The following is a 25,273-nucleotide window of genomic DNA, read 5'->3' as shown; positions in this document are numbered from 1 at the left end:
TGGGCTGAGACCTCTTCTGGTCCAGCAAGTGCCCATCCTGGGGAAGGAACCCCGACTTACCACTTGTGGCACGGAAATGGCGCTTTCTAACTTGTTGCCGAATAGGGAGGACCCCTCAAACGGGATTCGGCACCAGGCCTGTTTTGACGCAGAATTGGCCAACCAAGGACGTAACCAAAGAGCCCGTTTTGCAGTGACCGATGAAAGCATTACCCGTGCCGCAAGGCGGACCATGTCTAGGGAGGCCTCCCCCAAAAAAGCCGCCGCCAGCCTCAGCTCATGTACTGGCAAATTCCTTGCGACTTCTTCAAACACGCTTCTGAGCGTTGTGTCCACACTGTCTGTCCACACTTGAGGTCTGAATCAATGCGTCTCTTAAGGCCATCCTTAAAGGTGACTGTGTCTTCAAGCGGAAGGGTGACATGACGCACCAGACGCATCAGTGCTGCATCCACCAGAGGTACTGATTCCAGGTGTTTAACCTCTTCCGTTTTAAACGGGTACATTTTATTCACTTTTAAGAGTAGAGAGTTTTTTTCTCTCTGTGCAGCCCCGTTCGTCTGTAATGATTTCGCCGACCTCCCCTAAAAGGGGAAAGAAAGGGCATTCCTTCTTGAGGTGCTTAAAATACCTCTTCTGTTTAGAGGGTGACTCTACTGGCTCATCCCACTTCAGGGCTTCCTTCACAGCTTTGACCAAGGAGGGAACCATGGCAAAGTCAAAACCCGCACCAGGGTCGTCCGCTTCAACCTCACCCTCAGAATAGTCAGATGAGGAGTGACTGTGCTGGGAAGGCCCAGGGATATGAATATTTTCACCAGCCGGAGTATTCGCCACCCTGGGGGAGGAAGTTCCAGCACAAGCAGGATCCAAGGTTTTTAAGGACTTCTTAACTACTCGTCTGACCAGCGACTCCATCTTCTGGTTTCTGTCTTCCCTTTCGTTTGCATCATGTGCAAAACAGGGCTCACAGAGCGACTTTCCATCAGGCACCTGTGCCCCACATCCCCAGCAGGATCTTTTGTCAGAGTGGTGGTGTCCTGAAGTAGCTCCAGACTCTTCACCATGGCGCCTAGAGGATGACCGATGGCGCCTGGAACTTGATGATGAATGCCACGTTTGCGACCTAGGAGGATCTTGATCTTCACAGGCTGAGTGACGTCTTTCAGACCTAGAGGGGCTTTAGGAAAGAAAATAAAGACTCGACAGAACAGCAGAAAAACCCCAAACATTACAGGGAGCGGAAAAAAAAACAAAAAACAATCTTACTTGTAATGTAAGGGCTGGCCACCAGGGGGGGCGGTGAGACATCCATATCACTTTAGGAAAACTGCAAGAGACCCATGAATGAGAGACATACAGAGAGCAGGCAGGAAGCCTATTCAGCATAAGCACAGCCATCTCTCACCTTTAAAAGATTACATAGTTACATAGTTAGTGAGGTTGAAAAAAGACATCAGTCCATCCAGTTCAACCTATGATGTGTGTACGTGTTTTCTTTTAACCGTACATTGTATACCCCTGTATGTTATGGTCTCTAAGGTGCCCATCTAATAGTTTTTTGAAACTATCAATGCTCCCTGCTGATACGACTGCTTGTGGAAGAGAATTCCACATCCTTACCGCTCTTACAGTAAAGAACCCCTTACGCATTTTAAGGTTATACCGCCTTTCCTCTAGTTTTAGCCACGTGTCTTATTGTATCTCCTTACTCTGAATAGTTTGTTCCTTATGCTCGGGTCGCCAGTACAGTATTTGTACATTGATATCATATCCCCTCTCAAGCGTCTCTTCTCCAGAGAGAATAGGTTCAGTGCTTGTAGTCTTTCCTCATAGCTGATGTCCTCCATTCAAAAAATTATTGTAAAAGATTCAGCGCTGAATAAATTATCAAGGACCAGCAGCTAACACTAAAAGGGTAATCCAACACCTTCACAGTAATATAGTATAAAATAGTGTAGCGCAGTCCATATATAAATAAACTCAATTGGTAATAAATAAATTAAAACCAAACAATTAATAAAAATGGCATTATGATGAATAAAGGAGAAAGTTCATATGGTGATATAAAAGATGATAAGATGATAAAAGAGACACAGTCCACTGGTGATCCGGTGAAAAAAATAGCAGCAAGTGTGACTTCTGTGCTCATAAAATTCCCATCACCTGGCACTATCTGCCTCTCACCTCCACAACTCGACCCCAGAGGGTCAAACAGCATGAACAATCACCACGATATTCAGCCAATGATAATCAAATGGAAAACAGGACCACAGCCTCCAGCATAAAACCGCCTAGAAATCGATTATGGCAGAGGATACAGCTTCCCAGATCGTGTGCTCTCTCTGCAAGGATCACCACCACTGCTGCGCGCTCCCGATCTTAGGAGCCTATAGTTACCCGGGATATATCTCGGCCCCTTTTTAAATATTGGTACCATGTTGGCTTTTTTCCAATCAGCTGGCATCATACCCGTCTGTAAACTATCCTTAAAGATCAAGAATAATGGTCTGGCAATCACCTGGCTGAGCTCTTTAAGAACCCTCGGGTGCAAGCCATCCGGTCCCGGCGATTTATTTATGTTAAGTTTCTCTAGTTTAGTTCTAAGTCTATCTTCTGTTAGCCATGTCTGTAATTCCTGAGGTGTGTTGTTTAGATTGGCCTTACAAGCTAGGTTCGTGTAGCCCCCCGATTCTTTTGTGAAGACTGAAGAGAAGAAATTATTTAACACTTCCGCCTTTTCTCTGTCCTGTTCATCTTTTATGGGGCCAATGTGTTCTGGCCTCGCTTTCTTACTGTTTATATACTTAAAGAACTTCTTGGGGTTCTTTTTACTCTCCTCCGCTAAATGTCTCTCGTGTTCTATTTTAGCCGCCCTGATTTCGTTTTTACATTTCTTATTACACTCTTTGTAATGCTTAAATGCTGCCAATGACCCCTCCATCTTGTATTTTTTGAAGGCCTTTTCTTCAGCACTAATATGCATTTTTATGTTGGAGTTTAGCCACCCAGGGTTTAGTTTTGCTCTTTTAAATTTATTTCCCTTTGGAATGCACTGGTCAATCCCCTTGTTAAGTATGCTCTTGAAGCACTCCCATTTTTCCTCCGTGTTCTTTGTTCCCAGGGTTCTATCCCAATTGATATTTTCTAGCAGCGAGCACAGTTTTGGGAAATTGGCTCTTTTGAAATTCAGCGTCCTTATATTACCCCTCTGCTTCCTATTACTGTAATTAATACTGAAACTTATGGACCTATGGTCACTGTTTCCTAAGTTCTCCCGTATTTATATATCCGTGAGTAGGTCTGTATTGTTGGTAATCAGTAGGTCAAGTACCGCATTGTTTCTTGTCGGTGCATTCACCATCTGACCCATGAAGTTGTCCTGCAAAACATTTAGGAACTGACGAGCCTTGGCTGAGTGTGCGGTTCCTTCTGCCCAGTCTATATCAGGATAATTAAAGTCCCCCATTATAATGACATTTCCCATCCTTGCTGCCAATCCGATCTGTAAAATGAGGTCCGCCTCGCCCTCCTCCCTCTGGCTGGGGGGCCTATAGCATACGCCCAATATTACCTTCCCCACCGTGCCTTCCCTTTGAAGCTCTACCCATAGGGATTCTGCCTCGTCCATAGCTCCATTATTAATATCATCCCTCATATTTATCTGTATACTGTTCTTAATATACAGACACACCCCTCCCCCTTTTTTACCCTCTCTATCTCTGCGATAAAGGGAATACCCCTGAATGGACGCCATCCAGTCATGAGAGCTGTCAAACCAAGTCTCAGTTATCCCCACAAAATCGAAGTCCTCCTCAAACATCATTAGCTCCAGCTCTCCCATCTTGTTGGCCAGGCTTCTGGCATTGGTATACAAACCTCTTAATTTTGATTGGTTACATATATCCTCATTTGATGTTTTTAGGCTGCTCACTTGATTTTTCCCCATACCCACCCTGGGTATAGGAGCTCCGATCACCCAACCGCTGATGCCCCCATTTCTGCCCTCTGAAACTTGCTTTCCACTGGCTAATTCTACATCTGTGCCCTCCCCCCCATTCCCTAGTTTAAAAGCCCCTCTAACTTTTTGGCCATCCTCTCACCCAGTACGGCTGCACCCTCCCCATTTAGGTGCAATCCGTCCCTACCAAAGAGCCGGTGGCCGACTGAGAAGTCGGCCCAGTTCTCCAGGAACCCGAAACCCTCCTTACTACACCAGCTCCTCAGCCACTCGTTAACTTCCCTAATCTCCCGCTGCCTCTCTGGTGTGGCTCGAGGTACAGGTAGTATTTCGGAAAATACTACCTTGGAGGTCCTTCTCCTCAACTTAGCGCCTAAGTCCCTGAAATCGTTTAGGACTCTCCATCTTCCTCTGCCTATGTCATTGGTACCCACGTGTACCATGACAGCTGGGTCTTCCCCAGCCCCACCCAATAATCTGTCCACCCGATCCGCAATGTGCCGAACCCGAGCGCCCGGCAAACAACAGACTGTTCGGCACACACGGTCTTTGTCACAGATTACACTGTCTGTCCTTCTAATAATTGAGTCTCCTACCACCAGCACCTGTCTTTCCTTTCCCTTTCTCCCAGCCTCACTGGAGTAGTTCTTCCCCTGGCAGCTAGGGGCATCGCTCTGCTCCAGCAATGCTGATCCCTGACTGGTTTCCCCAACATCACGCAACGGGGCGAATTTATTGGGGTGCTCCAGCCCAGGATCAGCCTCCTTGCCTTTTTGCCCTCTACCCTTCCTAACTGTCACATATCTACTTTGCTCTGCTGCCTGCACCTCCGTCATTCCGCCCACCTCTGTGCAGACCCCTGCCTGCACCTGGCGGGTACAATCCCAGCTCTCCTTCAGTATGGACATAAGTCTCAGTGTTGCCAGCTGCTTCCCTAGATTCAGGACCTGAGCCTCCAGGGAAACAACGTGCTTACACTTTGTGCATTTGTATTCGCCCTCGATCTCATGATCGAGGAACGTATACATACCACACGATGTACACCGAGTCGCATCTCCACACCCGCCGGGCATTGTACCCACTAATCTAATCTAATGGGGATTCAGTGATTTAAATCTGTCCTGTGTGGCTGTTTCCTAGCTTCCTAACTCTGCTTTCTCACCCTCTGGTACTCTGTTTACTCACCAATACTTACTGACAATCACGTCAGACGCACAGTACAGTCAGTCGCAGGGCACGTCAGTCGCAGGGCACGTCAGTCGCACAGACAGTCACAGGGCACGTCAGTCGCACAGACAGTCGCAGGGCACGTCAGTCGCACAGACAGTCACAGGGCACGTCAGTCGCAGAGCACGTCAGTCGCACAGACAGTTGCAGAGCACGTCAGTCGCACAGACAGTCGCAGGGCACGTCAGTCGCAGTGCACCTCAGTCACACAGACAGTCGCAGAGCACGTCAGGCGCACAGACAGTCGCAGAGCACGTCAGTCGCACAGACAGTCGCAGAGCACGTCAGTCGCACAGACAGTCGCAGAGCACGTCAGTCGCACAGACAGTCACAGAGCACGTCAGTCGCACAGACAGACAGTCGCAGAGCACGTCAGTCGCACAGACAGACAGTCGCAGAGCACGTCAGTCGCACAGACAGTCACAGAGCACGTCAGTCGCAGACAGTCGCAGAGCACATCAGTCGCAGAGCACGTCAGTCGCACAAACAGTCGCAGAGCACGTCAGTCGCACAGACAGTCGCAGAGCACATCAGTCGCACAAACAGTTGCAGAGCACGTCAGTCGCACAGACAGTCGCAGAGCACGTCAGTCGCACAGACAGTTGCAGAGCACGTCAGTCGCACAGTCGCAGAGCACGTCAGTCGCAGAGCACGTCAGTCGCACAGACAGTCGCAGAGCACATCAGTCGCACAGACAGTCGCAGAGCACGTCAGTCGCACAGACAGTCGCAGAGCACATCAGTCGCACAGACAGTCGCAGAGCACGTCAGTCGCACTGACAGTCACAGAGCACGTCAGTCGCACAGCACCCACTGATACTCAACTACACAATACAATACAATACTCACTGACTCTCAAGTACTACCCTACACCCTCAGTCACAGTCTTAAGTCACAATCAAATCACAGTCTTTGAACAAAAGAGACTGTCACTGACAGTCTTTACTTACACCACAGTCTTAACTTACCAAGTGTGTGTCCCTGTGACCCTGTAAGCCGATACTTACAGTGCTTGTCAGCGATGCCTCACTCCTTCCTCCCTCAGTCTGTCTCCTGCTCCCTCCTCTGTCACTTCCTGGTCTTGTCAGCCAGCTAGCTAGTCGGGGGTGAGTTCTCTCTCTGTCTCGATGTGTGAGAGGGGGGGGAGGGGTTTGGGAGATCTCTCACTGCTCCGGTTTTTCCACTCACTCTGAGAAGGGGGGGGAGGGAGGTTACTGTACTACCGCACTCACTGCACAGCTCTCACTCACTCCCTCACACAACGCTGCCTTCTCACACAACGCTGCCTTCTCACACAACGCTGCCTTCTCACACACACAGCCACAGCCTCAGCCTCTGATCCCGCGTTCACAGCTTCCTCTGATCCTCTCCCACTGGAAGCCGCTGGAAACACTGCTGAACAAACCCACAAACAGCTGAAACTGACAGCTATTTGAATTTGCCGCCGGAATGACGTCACCGCCACCCACCCCCCCACCTGTGCGAACCAAGCCTCGATTCAGATCGAGCCTGGAAGGCACCGCCCCCCCACCTGTGCAAACCAAGCTTTGATTCACCTCGAGCCTGGAAGGCACCAGGAAGCATTGGAGCGGAGGGGAAGGATGCGGAATGGAACGCCGTGCGTCCCACAGCTGAACTAGACCCCAGGGAAAGACAAGTAACAAACAACAGGAGAATATACAAAAACAAACTGCTGCCATAGAATGTAAAGCAGGGTACATCACCACTTCCACGACCAGACCTTGGACCATACGGACACTGCGGCTGCACACAGGATGGGGCGTATTAATGGGCCTCCCGCCAATAGCTGGGACGATTGGCCATACGCCGCTTTTTCTGCCATTGGCCAGGTTTGTAAGCTCCTCTGACAACTGACTCCACGCCCGTGTCCTATCCCGCTAATAGCTAGGGCGTGCTTGACATGAAGGGGACACCACCGGATCCAACGTGCAGACCGCCAGGCCTAAATGGGGAATCTTCATTAGGTAAGATTTGACCATAATCCTTTCAGGAGGAGGACAAAAAAGGAACACGGCCTCTGGCATGGAGTAAAAATTATGGGAGTAGGGTCCTATGAGGAATGAGGAGGCGGGACTAACCCACACGTAAGCTGCCATGGAGTATGTCGGGAAAGCACTTTTATTAGAGTGAGGAAAGGTACAATACTTTGCTGCTGTCTGTATCCCTGTTGATGTTTATTTGTTTCCAATTGTGTCACCAGGGCAAGAAAGGGTGGGAAATGATTTTAACCACTTCTGGACCGGAAGGATTTTCCGCTTTAATAACCAGGCCATAAATTGCGATACGGCACTGCCTTATTTTAACGGACAATTGCGCGGTCGTGCAATGCTGTACCCTAATAAACTTAATATTTTTTCCCCCCATGAATAGAGCTTTCACCTCTGCGATTTTTATTTTTTGCGCTATAAACAAAAAAAGAGCGACAATTGTGAAAAAAAAATATTTTTTTTAATTTTTGCTATATAACATTCCCAATAAAAAAAATATAAAAATCAAATTTTTTTATGATTTTAGGCCAATTTGAATTCTGCTACATATTTTTGCATATTGATTGCTTTGCGCAAAAGTTATTGCGTCCACAAACTAGGGGAAAGATTTCTGTCATTTTTATTCATTTTTCTTTTTTTTTACTAGTAATGGCGGCAATCAGCGAATTTTTAGCAGGACTGCGACATTGCAGCAGACAGATCAGACACCTAACTGACATGTTTGACCAGTGACATTACTACAGTCATCAGTGCTAAAAATATGCACTGTTACTGTACTAATGACACTGGCAGGGAAGGAGTTAACACCAGAGGTGATCAAAGGGTTAAATGTGTCCCTAGGAGGTGCTTTCTAACTGCGTGGGGGTGTATTTAATAAGAGGAACATAGGATCCCTGTGTTCATTACTGACAGAACAGCGGTCTGCTGGGTCTACAACGTCTCCACAGGGAGTGATCACGGGTGCCCGGTGGCAATCACGGTTGCCGGACCCGCTGATTGGCTCCCCCTGGGGTGAATAGGTGCGCCTCCCCACTCGCGGTCCCGCAAAGCGACGTACAGCTCCTTTGTTTCGTGGGACAGAGCCGACCTGCCACAGAATATACACTGCTGGCGGTCGGCAAGTGGTTAACAAGAACATAGGCAGAAATAAAAAAAAATAAAAAAAAAACTGTCCCTGTCTCCCTCTAATTTATCCAAAACGAAAAAAAAAAAAAAAGTTTTTTTCTAGGGGGTCTGCTTAGACAGAATTTACATTTTTTTTACTGCCAGCTGATAAACTGACTTAATCCAATGCTTCTTTCTTAAATGTCTTCCAACTGCTGCTGATTGGCAAGACTGATGTAAAGATGCAAGATAGGGGGATGATGTACAATAGGGGAGGCAACCCACAACTACCAGTCAGAAATAGGAGTAGCTCATTCTTCCACATTCGGCTAGATGAGAAGATAAGAGTCTGATTCAGACTCTAAGGTTACATTCACACAAGCGACTACATACCCTGCGACTCCCACACACACAATGCGTCCAGCTACGACCACTGCAGCCAATCACTAGCTGTGTGAAAAGCCACAAATAGCTGCAGAAACCCACAGCATGTCATTGCATTGCATGGGTTAGGTGCAGTAAGACGGTGTATTTTAATAAACCCCACAACAGGGCTACTGACAATAGATTGGTAAAAAACAGGCACATCAATAAGTGTAAGTCCGGAATGCCAGTTGGAGTGGGCTGCGGGAGCTGCTGGTACAGCCAGGTGAAATGTGACAGGGGTCCCTGTGTGGAGGCTAATGCCGGCCAAAGTCTTTCCTGAAGCGGGTGAAGCGCAGCATGGAACACAGCCAGGAGTAGGATGACGCAGGCAGGGCTCAGAACCAGAATGCAACGCGGGATCATGCGCTGTACCACATAAGGGCATGTGCGCTCCCTTTTTCAATTCCTCTATAGTGTTAATCTTGAATCCAAAGTGCTGAGTGCGATTCCTCTCTGACTTCTGAATAAGTCACTGAAAAGACTCTGAACCCACAAAACAGCCTAGGGGGAGACAGTCCTCCCTAGTAGTTCATACACCACTTTGTTATGAAGAAATTGCTTTTTGCATGCTTTTTTTTTTTTTTTGCACCTAATAGAACATGGAAACTTTCATGTATGGTTCTATTGCTCAAGTATGTAGTGGTAATATCTGCAAAAACTTAAAGCAGAGCTCTGGCCAAAAATCTTTTTATAGTGTGTGCAAGCGTTCAAATCTCATCCATATTTTTGTACTTTCTGTTACCCCAGTGGGGAGCTTTTCCTTTCACCTTTAGGGCCACAGACATGACAAGCAGAAAATACAAATCTTATGACTATAGGTGTCATCATTGGAAGGTTTTATATTCATAGAGACAACTATAAGATTTTGGATTTCCCATTACTTCCTGTCTTGCAATTAATGGCCACCTTGACAACTCATGTGGAAGGCCTATTTCCTGATCATTAGTAAAAGACCCTAGGTTGTCGGCGAGAGTCCACTCAATGTGCATCTGTTGTGCAGCGACCTCTCACTACAAACACAGTTATGCATATATATGCGGCCTAACAGAAGAAGGCCCACTTATATGAGGCCACATGTATGTGTACAGGCAGCAGGAATGTGTTATTAGGAATGACTAGTCAGACCAAAAAAAAATATATATTTTGTTGCGATTAAAACAGATGTTCTATGTAAACTTAACAATTTAGCTACCATTGCACACATGCTTTTCTCTTTAAAATGCCAGATTGATATGTATCTTTAATATTTTCTGTGTTAATATACTGTCTTTATTATACAGGAAAAGTGCCACCAGTATTGGCCAGCTGAGCGATCTGCTCGATATCAATATTTTGTTGTGGATCCAATGGCTGAATACAACATGCCTCAGTACATTTTAAGAGAGTTTAAAGTCACAGATGCCAGGGTAAGATTGGAATTTACTGCATGAAATACAGCATGCTAGTTTTAAAAACATAGTGCTTTAAAATATATTTTCTTAAACTAATTATGGTTTTGACTAAAAAACTGAAATTTTTTGGCAGGTCAATATGAAATATTGTATATGACTAGTTTTAACTTTTCTATATAGGCTGCAGATGGAGCTCTGTATGTTCCTGTTCTTGACAATTTTTCTTCGCTTATTTGATTAGAAATGTCTTCTGTTTATAGAGTTCAGAAGCTCAATGTTACATTTACAAGTATTTACCCAAAGTAATGAGTCATAGTCTGTTGGTCAGTAAGGCAATCCATTAAAGTGATACCTGACACCAGTTTTTTACCTATAAATGGTACTATCCTGTTATATTTTGTGCATTTAGGAATGCATCATTCTTTTTTTTTTTTTTTTTTTAAAAATCTACTGAGCTGGCCAGAACTAGTTCTTAATTGAGCTATTTTACATTTTTTACAGCTCTTTCTGTGAAGAAGCCTTTTCATATGTGGAGGTTAAATCTCTTTTCCTCTAGATGTAAAGAGTGCCTCCTTGTCCTCTATAATGACCTGAAAGTGAATAACTCCACCCCAAGTTCACTATTTGGACCACCTTTGTATTTATACATGGTGATCATACCCTACCCTAATCGCCTCTTATCAAAAGAGTAATTTCAGCTAATTCTCACTTTCCTCAGGTTTCCTCGCAGATGAGCAACTCCATGCCTCTTATCCGTTTGGTTGCCCATCTCTGCACCATCTCCAGTTTTCTGATATTCTTTTTGTAAACTGGTGCTTAAAACAGAACTGCATATTCCAGATGAGGGGTCATACTAATGATTTGTACAAGGGAAAAAATATGCCTCTTTTCCTCAAGTCTATACTTCTTTTAATACAAGAAGATGTTTTGCTAGCTTTAGAAACTGCAGCTTTGCATTGCATGCAGTCTGTATATTACCAGAACAGCCAGATCCTTCTCGACCACTGACTTCTCCAGCTCTTCTTCTAAAATATAATGATGAATACAAGTTTTTAGCCCTCAAGTGCATAACACTACATTTACAGTATCAAAATTTAACGTAATTTGCCAAATAGTTACCCGATTTAATAGTGTATTGAGGTTGGCTTGTAAAATTGTAGGCGTCCCGTAAAGATGTTATTCCACTGTATAGCTGTATAGCTTTTTGTCTTTTGTAAACACTAAAATTGTACTTTAAATTCCAAACTCTATATCATTTATGTTCAGAAGTAAGGGTCCCAACACTTAACTTTGGGGTACATCACTAACAATCTTACAGACATTTCAGAGTATTAATCAATAATCACTACTTTCCGAATACAGTCTTTTAGCCAGTTTTACATAGTTACATAGTTAGTGAGGTTGAAAAAAGACACCAGTCCATCCAGTTCAACCTATGATGTGTGTGTGTGTGTGTGTTTGCTGTTAACCGTACATTGTATACCCCTCTATGTTGTGGTCTTTAAGGTGCCCATCTAATAGTTTTTTGAAACTATCAATGCTCCCTGCTGATACCACTGCTTGCGGAAGAGAATTCCACATCCTTACTGCTCTCACAGTGAAGAACCCCCTGCGTATTTTAAGGTTAAACCGCCTTTCCTCTAGTATTAGTGAGTGGCCACGTGTCTTATTGTATTTCCTTTCTCTGAATAGGTTTTTCCATATGCTAGGGTTGCCAGTACAATATTTGTACATTGATATCATATCCCCCCTCAATTGTCTCTTCTCCAGAGAGAATAAGTTCAGTGCTTGTAGTCTTTCCTCATAGCTGATCCCCTCCATTCCCCTAATTATTTTTGTTGCCCTTCTCTGGACTTTCTCCAGTTCCAGCACATTCTTCCTGAGGACCGGTGCCCAGAACTGGACAGCATACTCCAGATGTGGCCGGACCAGAGTCTTGTAGAGTGGGAGAATAATCTCTTTATTTCTGGAGTGAATCCCCTTTTTTATACATCCCAGTATTCTGTTGGCTTTGCTTGCAGCGGCTTGGCATTGCATGCCACTGCCAAGCCTGTTGTCTACCAGTACCCCCAGGTCCTTTTCCATCCTAGACTCACCCAGAGGTTCCCCCCCTAGTGAGTGGCTTGCTTTCTGGTTTCTGGCACCCAGGTGCATTACTTTACATTTTTCAACATTAAACCTCATCTGCCATGTAGTTGCCCACCCCATAATTTTGTTCAGGTCCGCTTGTAAGGTTTCCACTTCCTGCCCAGAAGATATTGGCCTGCTTAGTTTAGTATCATCCGCAAATACTGAGATTTTACTCGATATCCCCTCCTCTAGATCATTTATGAATAAATTAAACAGGATTGGCCCCAGGACAGAACCCTGGGGGACCCCACTTTCCACACCCGCCCAATCTAAGTACTCCCCATTAATCACCACCCTTTGCAACCTCCCCTGGAGCCAGTTCTCTATCCAGGTACTCACCTTATGGTCCATACCTACCTTCCTTAGTTTGAACAGTAAGCGTTTGTGGGGAACGGTGTCAAAGGCCTTTGCGAAGTCCAGGTACACCACATCCACAGGCTTACCTTTATCTAGGTGGCAGCTCACTTCATCATAGAAGGTTAATAGATTGGTTTGGCAAGAACGATTTTTCATGAATCCATGCTGATTACTACTAATAATACAGTTTTCATTACTAAAGTCTTGTATGTGGTTCCTTAACATCCCCTCCAAAATCTTGCAGACTACTGATGTTAGGCTGATCGGCCTATAGTTACCCGGGATTTATCTCGGCCCCTTTTTAAATATTGGTACCACGTTGGCTTTTTTCCAATCAGCTGGCACCATACCCATCTGTAAACTATCCTTAAAGATCAAGAATATTGGTCTGGCAATCACCAGGCTGAGCTCTTTAAGAACCCTCGGGTGCAAGCCATCCGGTCCCGGTGATTTATTTATGTTAAGTTTCTCTAGTTTAGTTCTAAGTCTATCTTCTGTTAGCCATAGCGGTATTTCCTGAGGTGTGTTGCTTAGTTTGGCCTTACAAGCTGGGTTAGTGTAGCCCCCCAATTCTTTTGTGAAGACTGAAGAGAAGAAATTATTTAACACTACCGCCTTTTCCCTGTCCTCTGTTGCCAAAACTCCCTTATCGTCTTTTATGGGGCCAATGTGTTCTGGCCTCGCTTTCTTACTGTTTATATACTTAAAGAATTTATTGGGGTTCTTTTTACTCTCTTCCACTATATGAAATGTAAAAAATCCGCGCTTAGGATAATTCTAGATTTCTAGTATTTAATGTTGGCTGCAGCCCACCTTTATACTATATTGCTAAGAATATAGTGAGAATGAAGGAAAAGGAGGGGGAAGGTGTATGGCGCTGCCAAAAAGTGCTGATGTTTCTAGATGTCCAAAAAATAGGTGTTAAGGGTATATACAATATAAATCACCACTGTGAATAAAGTGTCCAGTGCATCGTGTGTGTCTTCCTAATAAATGTGCAATACTAAAGGATAATTCAACTATGTAAATGATAAATATTGTGAAAAAAAGTGGATACAAAATAGGTGAAAATTGGTATGATAAGAAAAATATATGAAATGTATGAATTATACAAAATATAAAACCTATATAAAAGGTGTGAAATATACAAAATATAAAAATAAATATATAAAATATAAAAAGTGGATCCACTTAAATCTACAGCCGTAAAATACAAAACATCAAGTATGACTTAAATGAGGTGCACAATAAGTATGTAAATATTATGGCAGCAGTAATACAAGAATAAATAAGTCCGTTACACCTAAGAAAGAACGAATAGTCCCACAATGCTAAAAAAACTTTTCCTAAAAAACAGGGCAAAAAAGGTGACTTGAGTGCAGGTGTTCTGATGATAAATATTAAAGGTGCTCAGGTATATGGTGACCATTCAGTGCTCCCCGCACCCCTTGGACCGCACTCACCAGAACTATGTACCCCTGCAGGGGTATCAGGCCTTGAATCTATAATCCTGGATCTCCTCCACTGACCATCAAAGTGGTTGGGTGGTCCAATTATCTGCCCGAATCTTGTAAACCCGGTTCCGTGGTGTTAGGGTCCGAAGGTGTACCGATATATGGGGGAAGAAGGCTCACATAGAGTAGTACCGCTTAGTTTTAAAATACTTTATTGTATATCAAAATTAGGTACTCACAAAGGGAATAGAGGGTAGTGGCATGAAAAGCAATAGTAGCGCACTTCCGGGACGCCGTGCGTTCCACAGGGCGGATGTGCGTTCCACTTAGGCGGATGTGACGCGATGACGCTCTACGTACGTTTCGTCGTGATGACGTCTTCAGGAGTAGCGTCATCACGCCATCTCCGCCTCTTTATACCAGCATGGTAAACAAGACTCGATGCATGCTCCAATCAGAATGCCGGGCAAAGCATCCAATTTTTTCTATTGGATGCTTTGCCCGGCATTCTGATTGGAGCACGCATCGAGTCTTGTTTACCATGCTGGTATAAAGAGGCGGAGATGGCGTGATGACGCTACTCCTGAAGACGTCATCACGACGAAACGTACGTAGAGCGTCATCGCGTCACATCCGCCTAAGTGGAACGCACATCCGCCCTGTGGAACGCACGGCGTCCCGGAAGTGCGCTACTATTGCTTTTCATGCCACTACCCTCTATTCCCTTTGTGAGTACCTAATTTTGATATACAATAAAGTATTTTAAAACTAAGCGGTACTACTCTATGTGAGCCTTCTTCCCCCATATATCGGTACACCTTCGGACCCTAACACCACGGAACCGGGTTTACAAGATTCGGGCAGATAATTGGACCACCCAACCACTTTGATGGTCAGTGGAGGAGATCCAGGATTATAGATTCAAGGCCTGATACCCCTGCAGGGGTACATAGTTCTGGTGAGTGCGGTCCAAGGGGTGCGGGGAGCACTGAATGGTCACCATATACCTGAGCACCTTTAATATTTATCATCAGAACACCTGCACTCAAGTCACCTTTTTTGCCCTGTTTTTTAGGAAAAGTTTTTTTAGCATTGTGGGACTATTCGTTCTTTCTTAGGTGTAACGGACTTATTTATTCTTGTATTACTGCTGCCATAATATTTACATACTTATTGTGCACCTCATTTAAGTCATACTTGATGTTTTGTATTTTACGGCTGTAGATTTAAGTGGATCCACTTTTTATATTTTATATATTTATTTTTATATTTTGTATATTTCACACCTTTTATATAGGTTTTATATTTTGTATAATTCATACATTTCATATATTTTTCTTATCATACCAATTTTCACCTATTTTGTATCCACTTTTTTTCACAATATTTATCATTTACATAGTTGAATTATCCTTTAGTATTGCACATTTATTAGGAAGACACACACGATGCACTGGACACTTTATTCACAGTGGTGATTTATATTGTATATACCCTTAACACCTATTTTTTGGACATCTAGAAACATCAGCACTTTTTGGCAGCGCCATACACCTTCCCCCTCCTTTTCCTTTCCTCTCTTCCACTATATGTCTCTCATGTTCTATTTTAGCCGCCCTGATTTCGTCTTTACATTTCTTATTACACTCTTTGTAATGATTGAAAGCTGCCAATGTCCCTTCAGTCTTGTATTTTTTTGAAGGCCTTTCCTTTAGCATTAATATGCATTTTTATGTTGGAGTTTAGCCACCCAGACTTTAGTTTTGCTCTTTTAAATGTATTTCCCTTCGGAATGCACTGGTCAATCCCTTTGTTAACTATGCTTTTGAAGCACTCCCATTTTTCCTCCGTGTTCTTTGTTCCCAGGGTTCTATCCCATTTGATATTTTCTAGCAGAGAGCGCAGTTTTGGGAAAGTGGCTCTTTTGAAATTCAGTGTCCTTATATTGCCCTTGTGTTTACTATTACTATAATTAATACTGAAACTAATTGACTTATGATCACTGTTTCCTAAGTTGTCCCGTATTTCTATATCCGTGAGCAGGTCTGTATTGTTGATAATCAGTAGGTCAAGTACCGCATTGTTTCTTGTCGGTGCGTTCACCATCTGACCCATGAAATTGTCCTGCAAAACATTTAGGAACTGCCGAGCCTTGGCTGAATGCGCGGTTCCTTCTGCCCAGTCTATATCTGGATAATTAAAGTCCCCCATTATAATGACATTCCCATCCTTGCTGCCAATCCTATCTGTAAAAGGAGGTCCGCCTCCCCCTCCTCCCTCTGGTTGGGGGGCCTATAGCATACGCCCAATATTACCTTCCCCACAGTGCCTTCCCTTTGAAGTTCTACCCATAGGGATTCTGCCTCGTCCATAGCTCCATTATTAATATCATCCCTCATATTTACCTGTATACTGTTCTTAATATACAGACATACCCCTCCCCCTTTTTTACCTTCTCTATCTCTGCGATAAAGGGAATACCTCTGAATGGTTGCCATCCAGTCATGAGAGCTGTCAAACCAAATCTCATTATCCCCACAAAATCTAAGTCCTCCTCAAACATCAGCAGCTCCAGCTCTCCCATCTTGTTAGCCAGGCTTCTGGCATTAGTATACAACCCTTGAAATTTTGACCGGTTACATATATCCTCATTTGATGTTTTTAGGCTGCTTTCTTGATTTTTCCCCATACCCCCCTGGGTTTAGGAGCTCCGAGCAACCTACCGCTAATGTCCCCATTTCTGCCCTCTGAATCTTGCTTTCCACTGGCTAATTCTACATCTGTACCCTCCCCCCCATCACCTAGTTTAAAAGCCCCTCTAACTTTTCGGCCATCTTCTCACCCAGTACGGTTGCACCCTCCCCATTTAGGTGCAATCCGTCCCTACCAAAGAGCCGGTGGCCGACTGAGAAGTCGGCCCAGTTCTCCAGGAACCCGAAACCCTCCTTACTACACCAGCTCCTCAGCCACTTGTTAACTTCCCTAATCTCCCGCTGCCTCTCTGGTGTGGCTCGAGGTACAGGTAGTATTTCTGAAAATACAAACTTGGAGGTCCTAGTCCTCAACTTAGCTCCTAAGTCCCTGAAATCATTTAGGACTCTCCATCTTCCTCTGCCTATGTCATTGGTACCCACGTGTACCATGACAGCTGGGTCTTCCCCCCACCCAGTAATCTGTCCACCCAATCCGCGATGTGCCGAACCCGAGCGACCTGAAAACAACAGACTGTTCGGCGCACACGGTCTTTGTGGCAGATTGCACTGTCTGTCCTTCTAATAATTGAGTCCCCTACCACCAGCACCTGTCTTTCCTTTCCCTTTCTCCCGGCCTCACTGGAGGAGTTCTTCCCCTGGCAGCTAGGGGCGTCGCTCTGCTCCAGCAATGCTGGTCCCTGACTGGTTTCCCCAAAATCACGCAACGGGGCGTATCTATTGGGGTGCTCCAGCCTGGGAACAGCCTCCTTGCCTTGTCCCCTTCTACCCTTCCTAACTGTCACCCCTCTACTCTGCTCTGATGCCTGCACCTCCAATACTCCGCCCACCTCTGTGCAGGCCCCTGCCTGCGGCTGACTGGTACGATGCTGGCTCTCCTTCGGTATGGACATTTGGCTCAGTGTTGCCAGCTGCCTCCCCAGATTCAGGACCTGAGCTTCCAGGGAAGCAACGTGCTTACATTTTGCGCATTTGTATTCGCCCTCGATCGCAAGATCGAGGAACGCATACATATTACAAGATGTACACAAGATGTACACCGAGTCGCATCTCCACACCCGCCGGGCATTGTACCTACTAATCTAATGGGAATTTAGTAATTAAAATCTGTCCTGTGTGGCGGTTTCCTGGCTTCCTAACTCTACCTTCTCACCCTCTGGTACTCCGCTACACTCACTTGACACTCAGTCGCACAACACTCACAACCTATCCATTTACAGACTGAATATTCTAAGCCTGTAGACTTTAACTTACACATTAGCCATGTGTGGAGAAGTGTGTCAAATGCAATCAGGTTGACTTATCTTAAGCATTCCCATGGAAGCCATACATGGACCCATCTAAGAAAATGCAGAATGGCAAGCCTGTAATGTGTCTTTGTGTGACTGACTCTGCGTAAGACACTCATCTAGGTACCTATGGTGCAGTGTGTTGAGTCAGCCACAGAATACTTTATAGGTCCAGAGCTGCAATAAATTGGTGAAACTTTGTCCCTGAAGACTCCTTGAAGGGTATGCTAGCCAGTGGGGCAAATATTGGCAGGAACTGCATATTCCCTGGATCCCGCCTCTCCCTATCACCTGATGTGCTGGAAGGGTGCTGCAGGAACCTTGCTGGACCTAATCTGTGGTGAGTAGGGATTTTGCCCATGTTTTACTGGAAGCCTGTGTTGGCGTATACAGTCCATTACCCCACCCCACCCCCTCCTAAGGGTTCAATCCATTGGGCTCCCCCTGCAACACATTGTGTGCACAGCCAGTGGTGGGAAGGGATAGTTGCACCAATGTTTAAATTCGCCACTTGTGCGACCTGCCTTCTGAAGCTGCATGGACTGTGGACCCTTCTGCTCTTGCACAAGACCCCTCCACGATGACCATACTGCGCATGTGTGCGCCATTTTTTTTTTTTTACTGCATGTGAACCTTGTTACCTTCTTACTATCTGCACCTGCATCAGTTCTACAAACCTCTGGATGGTACCTGCACTCCCTGCTACCTTACAAATGGCAAAGTCATTTACTCTGTATTGGCCGGCTGGCAACCTGCTAACACTGCTGGGGCATCTTGCATCTTGCCACTGTCCTCTGCCTGCATTGGAGCACTCCTCTGAGTGTTCCTTAACCCCTACTAGGGGTTAACCCTTCCTAGGTATTATCTAGGGAAGAACTATCAGCTACTGAGTTTATGGGCAAAATTGCAGCCATGATACCTGACTCAAAATGCAGGGGTCACAAGCATAATTCCACACTTCCTACTACAAAGTCCGTCTGTGAATTCACTGAGGCTGAATTCACACTTGCTTTTGCACAAACAAGGATGAAGAGGGATTGTACATTATACTTATTTGAGGATTGGGTACACGAGGATTTGCAGTCTACAGACATTACTCCAAAACTTGAAGATAACCACCTCAATCCTTATTGTGTCTGTGCATGTAATGATTCAAAGCTGCCTGCATCAAGTGCACTTAACGGGATTTACCTGGTTTCTCTACAGAGCCCTCAAAAGTATTTTCCGGTGCAAACCCTATTGCATTTTATCCTCTTGGTGACTGGCCTAACCTGGAAAAGGTATTTGCTGCTCCCAAGCATTTTACCTAGCAATAACCTATAGAGAAAAGGCTCCTAAAAAAAGTGATTTGTCCTTATTGTATACCCAATAAACTGTTTTTTAAAAAGACTCTCACTGTCCCTGTTGAAGATATCCCTATATTTAAATATCCAGTGGATAAAAGGCTAGAAGCCTATTGTAAGGCCTTAGTCTTCCTTTCAGGTCCTGCCCTGCAACCTGTTCTTGTGATCATGCTTAGCTGTCTGATCCAAGGTTGTGTCCAAGGATCCTGGATCTATCCTGATGGACCTTTCTGTCTCACATTATTGTGCTGATGGGCTAGTGAATAATATAGGGCTAAAAAACAAAAAAAAAAAAAACAAAATGGGCCCCATTTGGTACATATGCAAATCACACTTTGGCTCAAATGTTGACCAGCAGCGTATTTGTGCTAGAAAGGCATATGCCCTTATATTGGGAGCACCTTTTTGGCGAATCTTTAGACAACTTTTTTAATGAGGTCATTGGGTGGAAGTGTACTTTTTTTGCTCCAGAAAATAAAGGAAACATCTATCTGGGAAACCCTCTTCGGAGGCTAAAAAGGGGTGCCTTATTTTACTCAGGCCACCAGGTCCAAGATACTGGAACTCAGTGCTGCTGTAAGTCCTGGACTGGGGGGTCCTCCAAGTCCACAAGTCTTTAGACTGCACCTTTCCCGTCTCTGCTTTGCTTTCAGGGCATTCCCAAAGTGGGCAAACCTTCTGGAAAACCTTCTTCTGAGAGTTGAATCCGGATCTGTCGGTGTCCTACAGACCATACAGTTTTGAGTGGATCCTAAATCTCCAGATATCAATACTGAAACTGTCTTATCACTTCCACTTTCTGGAACTGATCTTCGACACAGCCTTATCAAGGGTTTTCCATCCCCTGAACTCCAGTCTCCTATGTTTGGATTTTTCAGGTGCCATCTAACTCTTAATTTTATAATGAGGATCTTTACAACATTCTGGCAGCATAAGGGTGCAGTGTCTAGATCTTCCCATAAGCCTGACCAGTAGGACCGGGTTTGCTCTGGCATTGGGGGTCACAAGTTAAGTGCTGAAATAGGGAAAATCCTTCCTCCCAATGGTTTTTGAAGATGCTCAGTGCTTATGATGGATAACAGCCTGTTGGGCGGGGGAGTAGTCCTGGGTACCCTGTGGTATAAAGGACATCAGAGGAAACTCGGCTCCTTATTGATATTCTGGAACTAAAGACTCCACCACTTCAACTCTGGACCTCATGTCTGTAAGGTCATACCACCATAATTCAGTCAGACAATGTAGCAGCAGTGACTTACAATAACCACCAGAACATTCGCAGCTCAAAGAGAAGCAGATCTGATTTTGGCTTGGGCAGAACTTCACATTCCAGCCCTGGCTGCCATGCACATCCTGGGCGTGAAAAAATGGTAGGCAGACTTCCTCACTGAACAGCTGCACTTGAAAGACGAAAGAATGATCTTTTTACCCTGAAGTGTTTCCATACCTATGTCACACATTGGGGAGCAGCAGACATGGATCTCCTTGCTTCCATGTTCAATAACAAATTCAGCAGGTTTGTTGTTTGTAGATTGTGATGCCTCAGGTCAGGTATGGGATTTTAAGGGCAGGAGTAAGAGAGGTAGGCAATAGTTGTGCATAAATTAAAATACAATTTATTGCATAAAGTATAGGTTTATATACAAAGGTAATGGTGACTTGATGGGTAAAGTCCCATTGTGCAAGTGAAGAGGAAATAATAAGATGTGATACACGTGAGAAAAGGAGTGACTTGAGAGTAAGTTTGTAGGTGGTCCTGCTCTGCTGTTCCTCGTGTCAGTAGACAGGGATAATTGCAGAGAAGGGGCCTGATCGGTAATCCGACATGTTTCGGCCAATTGTGGCCTTTATCAAGGATATGTCACCGATTCTAAAGGTAATCAAAGTAGGTGTTAAATCATATCATAATGTACTGTAATTCAAAATACAGTTTTGTACTCAGTATAGTTTGACATACATTTTTTTTGTGTCCACTTCCTAAGGTAGTGCCTCCCCGGAGTTTCTCCAGGTGCTACAGGAACAGTATGCTGTATGGGTGAGAGAGGTAATTGGCTGAATATTGAAGGAGAGGAAGAAAGAGAGTTTTTTTCCATTAAATGAGGTCTCAATAAAAATCATTTACTTCTTGGCAGCGTTTCTGGTCCAAGGTCCAATGTGGTTGGGGGTACCCAATTTTCACATTGATGAAGATCGTCTGTAGTAGTAGGGTATATTGTATATAGGTGAGGTACAGTTTTTTGAAAAAAAAAAAAAGTTTAATAGGCAATGGAACAGTAGCTTTGGTAGGGAGATAAAACTCCTTCCAGGCTGAACTTACGTTTGTGAAAGAAAGGGGGGAGATCTCATCTAGTCCCGCAGCATAGACGTCTCAGGTCCGACTTCTCCCTTGGTCCGGGAGAGACTGAAGGACCTGGAGTGTTCCCCGGCCTTTTAAAGCAGTCACGCATGCGCAGTGATGCGCTGCGTGCCGCCCATAGGCAGAGTCCGTAGCGTGATACAGGGTGCGCCTGCGTGAAGCAGGAACCGCATCCCTTGTAACCGTGCGGACGTGCCAGTGCGGCCGCCGACACGGATTAGAAACCGAAGTCCCCGCTTGGGATAGGAAGGTGCAAGACCGACCAATCGGTTTCAAAAAATGCCCCGATCCCAAAGGGATTCGGGGCTTTCCGTGCCGGGAGCTCCTGGAGTCTTGTAAGAAGGGGCAAAGAGGAAGTGGATTAACAGAATAAGCATGTTAAAAAAGAGGTGGTACACTGTATAACAGTATAAACATTTTGAAGGTGGTACACTGTATATCAGCGTAATCGTATGTGAATACAGTTATATAAAAGAGGTCCATATATAAAGCATAATATATATAAGTTGCAACAATGTAATAGAAAGAAGAATTTCTGTGGGAGAATGTGGGCGGGTCAGGGGAAGAATATAGTCGGGTATCGCCAGTTGGTTGTATGGTTATGTGATGATGTATGGGCGATTGAATAGTAGGTCGGATATCGCCGGTATGTTGTATATTTGTGCAATGATGTAAGGGCGATTAAGTGGTGAGTAGTATGGTATTGGAGGGCCCGAGTAGGGTCAAGGGTAGGACAATTGTGGAGGATCGATTACTTGTCCATACACATTGAGATTGAGGTTGAGAAGATCTGAAAAGGGTATGGAAATTGTGAGAAATTGTGTTCAGAACGGGAGGTTTCTGGTTTAGTCTTTTTTCCCTGACGAGAAACCTTGCAGAAAAGGACGGAAGCTCTGTGCTTCGTTGAGCCCAGGTGGAATGGTTGCTTTAAGTCTAGAGATCCAGCGCATTTCCAATTGTAGCAAAGTTTTGTTCCAATCTCCGCCTCGTAGCGGGATGTGAATCCTGTCCAAAGCCATGAAGTTTATTTTTGGCATTTTGTATTTATGGTGGTCTCTTACATGTCTGCCCAGTGGGACAAGAAAGTTTCCAACGTGCATGGTCTGAAGATGTTGGTTCACCCGTTTGCCAAACTCCTGTCGGGTCTTCCCTATATAGAAGGACCCACATTCACAGGTCATCATGTATACTATTCCCCTAGTTTTGCAATTACAGAAGTGTTTTGGTCGAAATGGTTCTCCATTGGGTAGAGTAATATTCGTTGTTTGGCGGATAACGTGACATTGGGTACAGCACCCGCAAGGAAACGTGCCTTTAGTTTTGCAGGGATCTTTTTTGGATCCTTCTTTAAATTCACTCCGTACTAATTGTTGTTGTAAGGAGCCTGCCTTCCGAAAGGTAATGGGTGGATTTTGGGGTAAAAGTTTGGAGGTGCTGGGTTCTTCCATGAGAATAGACCAATTTTTAGTAAGGATATTTCTAATTTGTTGGTGCTCGTTGGTGAATCTGATAATTATCCGGGTATCAGGTTCAGTTTTCGTTGGTTCCTTCTTCTTAAAGAAGAGTGTTTCTCTGTCTTTTTGGTTGGCCCGATTAAAGGCCTTGCGTAGTGATGTTTTAGTATAACCTCTTTGTAGAAATCTGTTGGTCAATGCGTTAGCCTCTAGTTGAAAGTTGGTTGGATCTGTACAGTTTCTCTTCAGCCTAAGGTATTGGCTATAAGGTATGGAATTGATTAGGGGTTGTGGGTGAAAGCTGGAGGCGTGAAGGATGGAATTGCCTGCCGTGTCTTTTCTGTATAGAGTGGTGGAAATTTTGCCTGTGGAGTCTTTGTATATTAGGGTATCGAGAAACGATACTTGTTGTCTACTGTAGGTCATTGTAAAAAACATGTTATGTTCGTTTTTGTTCATCCTGGTTAATAATTCTTGTATCATATGTTCTGGCCCGTTCCATACAATCAGTATGTCATCAATATATCGTTGAAATATAAGAATCTTGTCAATGTAGGTGGCATTCTCCTCATTTGATAGGAATTCTTGCTCCCATGAGCCTAAATAGATATTTGCATAAGAGGGGGCGCAGCTGGTTCCCATCGCTACCCCGCATGTTTGGATGTAGTAGTTGCCACCAAAGGTAAAGACATTGTGATTGAGTATGTATTGTAGCATATCGATGATGAATTTATTGAAGTTTTGATCACGTTCACTGTGGCATTGGAGTGTCTTTTCCACTGCTTGGAGCCCTTTGGTATGGGGTATGTTGTTGTATAAGGATTCTACATCGATCGTAATTAGGTAGGTTTCTTTTGGAATGGTGATGTCATTCAGTATTCTAAGGAGGTGAAGGGTGTCTTGAGTGTACGATGGTAGTTCTTTAACATGAGGGCGTAGGTATCTATCTATTACCTTGCTCACAGACTCAGATATGCTTCCGTTGCCCGAGATAATTGGTCTTCCAGGGGGGTCTTCAAGGTCCTTGTGTAGTTTGGGTAGCGCATATAGTGTAGGTGTTTTCGGATGTGGTGTCCTTATGTATTCCCATAACGTTTGAGAGATGGTGCCATCTTTGAATGCGTTATCAACTTTTGAGTAGAAAATTTGATCGTATGTTTTGGTCATTATGGGGAGAATCTTCTTGTAGCATTTTGTATTTGAAAGTATAGTGTGGCACATATTTTTGTATTTTTCCTTGCTCATTACTACTACATTTCCTCCTTTGTCTGAAGGCTTGATGATGATATCATCGTTATCTCTGAGTTCTTGAAGGGCTCGTTTTTGTTTATTCGTTAGATTTGACATATGTTTTCTCTCCTTGATGGATTCTATATCTTTGGTAGTTTGTCGCACGAACAATGCGATGGCCGGATTGATGTTGAGAGATGGGAATTTATTGGATTTCTTTTTAAAAGAAGGTTGATCTGAGGTTGTTTCTTGTTCATCACTGTCAGGTTCTTTGTCTGATTCAGTTGGGTCATCCCAATCATCTAAATCGCTTTCTTGGAGTAATAGATTGAGGTCACGAATGGCTCTGAATTCCGCTGCTGTGAACGTTGGTGTAGCTTGTACTGGTTGAGGTTGTTTTTGGTAAAAGGTTTTTAGTAGTAAATTCCGGGCGAATAGATGGACATCTTTGATAGTTTCGAATCTATCAAGGCTGGTATTGGGGCAGAAGGAGAGTCCTAAGGATAGTACTTCTTTTTGATCATCTGTTAGGATGTGGGGTGATAGATTTATGACCGTTTTTCTTCTTCCTGTTTCTTCTCTGATTGTTTCTTCTGAGGTTTTTGGTTTGTTTTCCCTAAAAAAACCCTTTGTTGTTTGGTGTCCACTTTTGATCTCGTAAAGATCTCGTGTGGTTTGAGAGGTGGATTTATATTCCCCGAGTGTGTTCCTTGTTCTTCTGTCAGGTTTATTTCTTGAGGTTCTGTTTCTTGAGGATTTTCATCGTCTGTTCTGTGTTGAGGTTCATGTTGTTTTGGGGTTTCTCTTCTTCTATTTTTATATCGTTCCGTGCCCG

At 44.4% G+C, this 25,273-nt stretch overlaps 1 protein-coding gene across 12 annotated transcripts in view; it reads left to right on the top strand.

Annotated features, from left to right (window-relative positions):
• PTPRS (protein tyrosine phosphatase receptor type S) overlaps positions 1-25,273 on the top strand; it is a 540,344-nt gene that overhangs the window by 465,527 nt on the left and 49,544 nt on the right. For all 12 annotated transcript variants that reach the window (XM_082243959.1, XM_082243967.1, XM_082243958.1 and 9 more), the window contains one exon: positions 10,007-10,132. In XM_082243959.1, coding sequence (XP_082100085.1) covers positions 10,007-10,132 — 126 coding nt within the window. The remainder of the gene's footprint in view (positions 1-10,006; positions 10,133-25,273) is intronic.

The sequence above is a fragment of the Pelophylax lessonae genome, assembly GCF_965119305.1.
Source record: "Pelophylax lessonae genome assembly, chromosome: 1".
Classification (NCBI taxonomy): domain Eukaryota; kingdom Metazoa; phylum Chordata; class Amphibia; order Anura; family Ranidae; genus Pelophylax; species Pelophylax lessonae.
The sequence above is the reverse complement of the archived record's forward strand: the minus strand, read 5'-3'. Positions and strand labels throughout refer to the sequence as shown.